We start from the raw sequence: 6,812 nt of genomic DNA, 5'->3' as shown, positions 1-6,812 counted from the left end.
TGTCTATGGAGTGCTTCATCCACAGGTTCTCCTTGATCAGGCGGTCTGTAACAGATCCCCACAGTAATAGCTAACCCCCCATAGCTATATTCCCTTTAACCCTGACCCACAAACTCTCTGTGGGCTGCTCACCTGTCCCCAGACAGTTCCATACTCTCCAGCCTATCCCTAACATAAAGGGCAACTCCCCCTCCCCGCCTGCCAGGCCTGTCTTTCCTAAAGAGCCTGTAACCTTCCATTCCAACACTCCAGTCACAAGAGCCATCCCACCATGTTTCTGTGATGCCCATTATATCATACCCCCGTAGACGTGCCCACATCTCTAATTCCTCTTGTTTGTTCCCCATGCTATGGGCATTTGTATAGAGGCATCTGAGCTGAGCTCCAACTGTTTTAAAGAACAATGTTTTGTGTTGTAAGTCTGTGGTGAGATAACAGGATTTAGTGGCCCCACTAAACATGAATGAGTTATTCCACACCATCCTTCTACTTATCAGTTAGTTTCGAGACAGAGCCTCCCAAGGCTCTGCTAGCTTGGGATACTCCTTGTCTGCCCATCCTGCAATAAATTTTGCAGGCAGGTCACACTGTTTTAAACCTTTGCTAGTTATCAGAATAATTACAGATATAGCTGGTTGTGATTGCTGGGGGGTCCAACTGTGCCAGAGGTGAAAAGTACACCGTGAGGAAGACTGCTTACTGCATCTTGAAGACCCCTACTCACAAGAGGAAGACTGGTTACTTCATCCTCAAGACCCCTGCTCACAATCACCACAGAGCAGTGCGCAGGCACCAAGAGGAGGAGACTTGTGATAATAAATTCTTGAAGCTCGTTATAATATCCCCCGCCCATATGCGGGAATTATGAATATGAATGTAACTAATGTAAGTGAAAGTATATAAACCTGTAACAAATAGTAATCACTCGCACCTCTGGCTACGGTCGTGTGCCCAGCGCTGTTGCTTTTGCTGTATTGACTTTGTCCCTCAATAAAACCTTGTTACCTCGTTTAGAGGAGCGAGTTCGTATTTCACAAGGGAAACAATACGGTTTGAACTGGGTCTTTCTTCTCAGACCAGAGCAGGGAATAGCACCGGAACCCTCTTCCCCATCCAGCCGCTCCCAAGCGGTGTGGCTGGAGAGGCTCAAACCGACCTGGAACCCTCCAAATAAAAATAAATAAATATAATAAAAAATAAAATAAAATAAAAATGAAAAAAACAGCCAAAACCCCTCCTGAGGGGGAAGTTTTCCCTTCCTTAGCCCCCATTCCCCTGCTGCAGCCACCCTGGAGCCCTCCTCACCCCTTGCACCTCGGGGGTGACACCGGGCACGGCGGGAGCGTGCAAAGCGCGCCCGCGCAGGTCCGCCGGCCCGGCAGGGGGCGCACTGGTGGGTGGGTGGCGGTGGTGGTGCGAGCGCGCGTGCGCGGGACGGAAGTGTCTCGCTCGCGCGTGCGGGGAGCCCATGGGGATCCTTAAAGGAGCCGCCGCTGCCGGTGCCGCTGCCGGTGCCGGTGCAGGGAAGCGCCCCACGGGGCTGGAATGAGCAGGTGGGGCGGGATGGGATGGGATCCCCTCCCCTCCCCTCCCCTGTGTTCCCCGATGCCCCCCCCAAACCCCGGGGAAATCCCCTCGTTTCCCGCGCGCGCGGCCGCTGCCTCCGTGTCCCCGGTGCCGGGGGTCGAGGGGCCGCGGGGCCAGAGCGGACGGGGGGGGGGGGGTTCCGGTCTCGCTGGCCCTGATCGCGCTGGCGGCTGCACCGTGCGGGGTGGGGGACTGGCGGGTCCCGTCCCGCATGGGGATTGCGGGTGCTGAGTTCCCTCCCGGTTGTTCCCGTTCTCATCCCAGCACCGCTTTGCTTTATCCCCCTTTCCCCGTACCGAGCCCCGCGGCCCGCCCGCAGCGGGAGGGGTGCGTGTCCCGACTGGAGCAGGGAGCAGCTCCCGTCGGGATGGGGCCGGTGCACCGGGGGATAACGAGCGTTCGGCTCCGCCGGGACCGGGCTGTCTCCGTGTAAGTGTCGGGATGAGCGTGAGCAGCCGCCATCCCGGCGCAGTGCGGGACCATGCGGGCCCCGGCTCCCGGTGCCGTTGGCTCCGGGACAGCCCCTTCCCTGCTCCCAGCCTGGGGCACCGGACTGCGGGATTTGTGCCTGCGCCGACCTTGCCCAGTGCTGAGTCAGGAGGGGAAGGTGCTTTGGGGCTGGTTTGTGCTGCATTCCCCTGGCTTTCAGACACCACCGCGCATTCCCGAAGCTTGGAAGCGCCATGGCCCCGTCCCAGCGTGCGGAGCAGCGCCCTCGAGGTGCAATAGCCCCATATTCCCCCTGACCCGAGGGGGGTCGCAGTCTCGCCAGGCCTTGCAGGAGGGCAGGCGGCGGGTTCTGGATGTGTGGACCCGTTTTGGGGTGCTTGTCACAAGCTCGCACCCCCTTTCCGAAGGGATCCCCGCGGTGTCCCCATGGCTGAGGGCTCGGGGGGGGGGGGGGTGTTGCGGTTGGTTGGGCTTTGCCCTTTGTCCCTGCGGGGGAGGGGACAGCGCTCCCCTCCAAGGACACGGGGCTGGCCCCTGCTGTCCCCACCTCCAGCGGGGCTGGGCCGGCCGCCAGCGCCGGGCCCGGGGGTGTTATCGGGGCTGCTCCAGCCCCAGGCGCCGTCCCTGTCCCCCCCCTTCGGGGCAGCACCGATTAGAGGGGGGGCCGCGCCTGCCCTGTGCCGGGCCGATAGCGGGGCCGGAGGTGGGAGGCCTGCAGCGCACCGGGAATGGCAGGGGGGCTCCTTGGGATCCATCGCTCATCCCTGGGCACCCTCGAGCATCCCCCGTTGTCGCCGCTGTGTGTTGCAGGGCGCTGCCATGGCCGAGCGGACGTCGCCGAGTGCCGGCGGGAGCATCACACCTCTGCAGCAGATGTTGGCCTCGGGGACGGGTGCCATCCTCACCTCGCTCTTCGGTGGGTACCGCGGGCACTGGGGGGCACCGGGGCCGTGCCGTGGGGCTAAAGGATGGTGTCGTTTCAGTGACGCCGCTGGATGTGGTGAAGATCCGGCTGCAGGCTCAGAGGACCCCCTTCTCCAAAGGTAACCCTGCTTGGGGTGGGGGGGGTCTCCAGACCCCATCCCGGGCAGCCCATGTGGATGTGCTGGTTGGCAGAGCCGGTGGCCGGGATTCCTCAGCTCCGGAGCACACGTTAGCCTGGGCCCCTTGTCCTCACAGGCTCTGGGGGCCCCACTGGGGGAGCTGGGCTGGTGCTTGGCTCTGTCCTTCCCCCTCACAGCCCCACTGCAATGCTGAGGGTGTCAATGTGTGCCTCTGTGCTGCTCCCCACAGCTTCCATGGGGCAGGAGAGACCCCATGGTCTCCTCCCATTCCCTATGGGGTCAGGGGGCTGGGGCTGTTCCCAAGGGGCTGCTTTGGTGACAGTAGGGACTGCTTGGGTCGTGGCTGTGAGGGCATCCAGCCCGGTCACCCACAGAGACCTCCCCACGCTGCCTGGCTCAGCGCTGCGGCACATCCCCCATGTCGTGTCTCAGCGTGTCCCTGTTGTGTGTTTCAGCATGTCCAACACAGTCTGTGCCATGGGGTGCTCAGCAGACCACATGTGAGTACGCCATGGGGCAGCTCCTGCCACCAGCAGCTTTGCTTTCCTAAGCCTTGATCCCGCTTGGCTTCCCTGCTGGTGGTGGCTTGGGCTTCTCCGGCCAAGGGAACAGCTCTCCGCAGTGTGGGGCAGCACCGCCAGCCCCACAGCTGCTCCTGCAGCCCCACTTTGGGGCTGGTCTGTGCCTGGGGGTCTGCTGTGCACCAGGCCTGGCTGCCTGTGGTCCATGTCTCATCACTGTCCTGTCACGACAGATTCTGCCGCATCCCCGTCCCTTTGGTGGGTCTGGATCTGTGGTCAGAGCCTTGCTGGAGATTTATCCCTCTCCTGGCCTTGCTCTGGGGCTGGTCCCCACCAGGCTCAAACATCACAGAATCAACCGGGTTGGAAAGGACCTTTAAGATGATCAAATCCAACCGTTCCCAGCACTGCCAAGGCCACCACTGCCCCATGGCACTGAGGCCTCGTCTCCACACTGTGTGAGCACTGCAGGGACGGTGCCTGCAGCCCTGCCCTGGGCAGCCTGTTCCAATGCCTGAGCACCCTCTGGGGCAGGAATTGTTCCTCAGCTCCATCTAAACCTGCCCTGGTGCAGCTTGAGGCCGGTTCCTCTTGTCCCATCCCTTGTTCCTTGGGAGCAGAGGCTGATCCCAACCTCTCTCCATCCTGCTTTCAGCACTGAGGGTTTGGCTCTTCGCCGGAGGAGGCAGTGGTTTTGGAGATTGAATGGGCTGTGCACAGGGCAGAGGGGAAGGGGTCTCCTGTCTAACAGCGATGCTGTTGCCTCCCAGGGAAGTGTTTCCTCTACTGCAATGGGCTCATGGACCATCTGTACGTCTGCCAGAACGGCAACGGCTGCACCGCCTGGTACAAGGCCCCCACACGCTTCACTGGGACACTGGTAGGACTGCAGCACAGGGGGCTGGGATGGGGGCTCCCTGTCCCTGGGGGACTGCTTCCTGTCTTATCCCTCTCCCCGGTGCTCCCCCCAGGATGCCTTTGTGAAGATCACGCGTTACGAGGGCATCAGGTCCCTGTGGAGCGGCTTGCCCCCCACCCTGTGAGTGTGCCTGGGGGAGTCCCTGGGTGCTAGCGCCTGCATGAGCACATGGGCACCCCCCTGAGCCCCCTGCCAGTGCCCTCACACACCCGCCCTCCTCCCCAGGGTCATGGCTGTGCCTGCCACCGTCATCTATTTCACCACGTACGACCAGCTCCGGGACTACCTGCAGGCTCGCACAGGAAGCCAGGGGTACCACATCCCCTTGCTGGCCGGGGCCCTTGCCAGGCGTGAGTACCCCCCATGCCCACCCCATGTTCTCCCCCTCCTGTGGGTCTCTTGGAGCCCACTCAGCGCTTGGCTCTCCCAGCCCGATGCTCTGGGAGCCACGGAAGTGGCTGGAGCTGGTAAAGGATCCCCCCTCCATTGCAGTGGGTGCTGTGACGGTCATCAGCCCCCTGGAGCTCATCCGCACCAAGATGCAGTCTCGGCAGCTGAGCTACCAGGAGCTGCGGGTCTGCATCCAGTCGGCGGTGGCTCAGGATGGGTGGTTGTCCCTCTGGAGGGGCTGGGGACCCACTGTGCTGCGGGATGTCCCCTTCTCAGGTACGGCAGTGGGGACAGGCTCTGGGATGGCACTTGGGTTGGGTTGGAAGGGAGGGACCTTAAAGCTCATCCAGCTCCAACCCCTGCCACAGGCAGGGACCCCTTCCACTGGAGCAGCTTGCTCCAAGCCCCTGTGTCCAACCTGGCCTTGAGCACTGCCAGGGATGGGGCAGCCACAGCTTGAGGTGGGGGGGGGTCAAGCATTGGCCAGAGCACCCCTGCACAGGAGGAAGGCAGAGGCTGGGGTGTCCGTGGTGCCTCATCTTAGCGCTGGTGTTTCTCCTCTCCCAGCTCTCTACTGGTTTAACTATGAGCTGGTGAGAGACTGGCTCTGCAGGAAGGCCTGGCTGGATGAGGCCACGTTCATGATCAGCTTCATATCTGGGGCCATCTCCGGCACGGTGAGTATGGGGCCATGGGCTCCGCGCTGCACTGGGGCTCCATGGGGAGCAAAGGATGGGGTTGGTGGTGCAGGAGCAGAGCCCATGGGTCACTGCTGTCCCCACAGGTGGCCGCGGTGCTGACGCTGCCCTTTGACGTGGTGAAGACCCAGCGGCAGATCGAGCTGGGGCACAGCGAGGTGCACCCAGGTAAGGAGCGGGGCTGTGGGCAACCAGCACCCCTGGTGCACGTGGGGCAGCCCCAGACCCTCACCCGCTCCCCTCACCCAACAGTCGCAGCCTCCAAACCTTCCTCCACGTGGCTCCTCATGCAGCGCATCCGCGCCGAGTCCGGCACGCGGGGGCTGTTTGCAGGTAAGGACGTGGCCCCAGGCTGGGGTTTAGTGGTGACAGCGATGGGCTGATGGGGTTTACTGGTGCCCTGGTGCCACCGGGGGGCTGTTGGCGTTGTCCCCGCAGGTTTCCTGCCCCGTGTCATTAAGGTGGCCCCCGCCTGCGCCATCATGATCAGCACCTATGAGTTTGGCAAGACCTTCTTCCAGAAGCTGAACCAGGAGCGGCGGCTGCGCGGGCTCTGAGGGGGGCGGTGCTCCAGGGATGCTCCAGCTCTGCTCCGGTGCCCCAGGAGCAGCGACAGCAGCGGCTCTGCAAAGCCCAAGTGCCTTTGTGCTGCTCCCCACCTCCTGCTGCCCGTGCATGGGGACAGACCCGGACCTGCTCCCCATGCCCAGTGCACTGGGGGACACCTGTGCCTGCTGCTGTGACACTGGGGGAATGTGGAGTCCCCTGAGCTCATCCCTGAGCCTGGGTGGATGCTGCTGGATCATGGATTCATGGATGCTCAGGCGAGGATGAGGTGCAGGGCAGGAGATGGGAACTGGGGCTCTGTTGGGGACCAAACCCTCGGCGTTTCCCTGCCTGCCCGGGCCCCCTCCAGCCCCTTGCTGTCGGTAACGCACAGCCCTGCATGCTGTGGGGACACGCTCCGGACCTCTCCTCCCTCTCGGGGTGTCCCTGTGCCCTGCCAGCCCGTGGGCTCGGAGCCGGTGTGGGGACAGACCTCGCTGCTGCTCTCAGGGGCCAGTGGATGTTGTGCGCCCATCCCCTGTCCCCTTACCCCGAGGTTCTGCCCCTGCTCAGCCTGGGGCTCCAGGGGGGGATTTACCTTATTTTCTTAAATAAAAGACAGTCACCCTTGTCTCTT

General features: G+C 62.5%; 1 protein-coding gene across 6 annotated transcripts; it reads left to right on the top strand.

Annotated features, from left to right (window-relative positions):
* The first annotated feature begins 1,448 nt into the window (after positions 1 to 1,448).
* SLC25A39 (solute carrier family 25 member 39) lies at positions 1,449 to 6,812 on the top strand. Of its 6 annotated transcripts, none has more exons than XM_057400125.1 (12): positions 1,449 to 1,553; positions 2,848 to 2,953; positions 3,021 to 3,080; positions 3,557 to 3,601; positions 4,393 to 4,502; positions 4,594 to 4,661; positions 4,767 to 4,891; positions 5,034 to 5,207; positions 5,499 to 5,608; positions 5,716 to 5,797; positions 5,882 to 5,962; positions 6,068 to 6,812. In XM_057400125.1, exons 2-12 carry the CDS (start codon positions 2,857 to 2,859, stop codon positions 6,184 to 6,186), a joined length of 1,071 nt encoding a protein of 356 aa, XP_057256108.1. In that variant the 5' UTR covers positions 1,449 to 1,553; positions 2,848 to 2,856; the 3' UTR covers positions 6,187 to 6,812. The 6 variants fall into 6 exon arrangements, with proteins under 6 accessions (XP_057256108.1, XP_057256111.1, XP_057256109.1 ...); XM_057400126.1 differs by lacking the exon at positions 1,449 to 1,553 and adding an exon at positions 2,152 to 2,307; XM_057400127.1 differs by lacking the exon at positions 1,449 to 1,553 and adding an exon at positions 2,722 to 2,740.

The sequence above is a fragment of the Pezoporus wallicus genome, unplaced genomic scaffold (genome assembly GCF_028554395.1).
Source record: "Pezoporus wallicus isolate ANWC-B61680 ecotype Strahan unplaced genomic scaffold, APGP_CSIRO_Pwel_v1 contig_1735, whole genome shotgun sequence".
In the NCBI taxonomy this organism is placed as follows: domain Eukaryota; kingdom Metazoa; phylum Chordata; class Aves; order Psittaciformes; family Psittacidae; genus Pezoporus; species Pezoporus wallicus.
The sequence above is the reverse complement of the archived record's forward strand: the minus strand, read 5'-3'. Positions and strand labels throughout refer to the sequence as shown.

Excerpts from the sequence above, each read along its gene's own strand:
- SLC25A39 (XM_057400125.1), top strand. The coding sequence starts at position 2,857 with ATGGCCGAGCGGACGTCGCCGAGTGCCGGCGGGAGCATCACACCTCTG. Across the intron at positions 4,503-4,593 it reads CACGCTTCACTGGGACACTG|GATGCCTTTGTGAAGATCAC; the intron begins GTAGGACTGCAG and ends TGCTCCCCCCAG. Across the intron at positions 5,609-5,715 it reads CTGGGGCCATCTCCGGCACG|GTGGCCGCGGTGCTGACGCT; the intron begins GTGAGTATGGGG and ends CTGTCCCCACAG.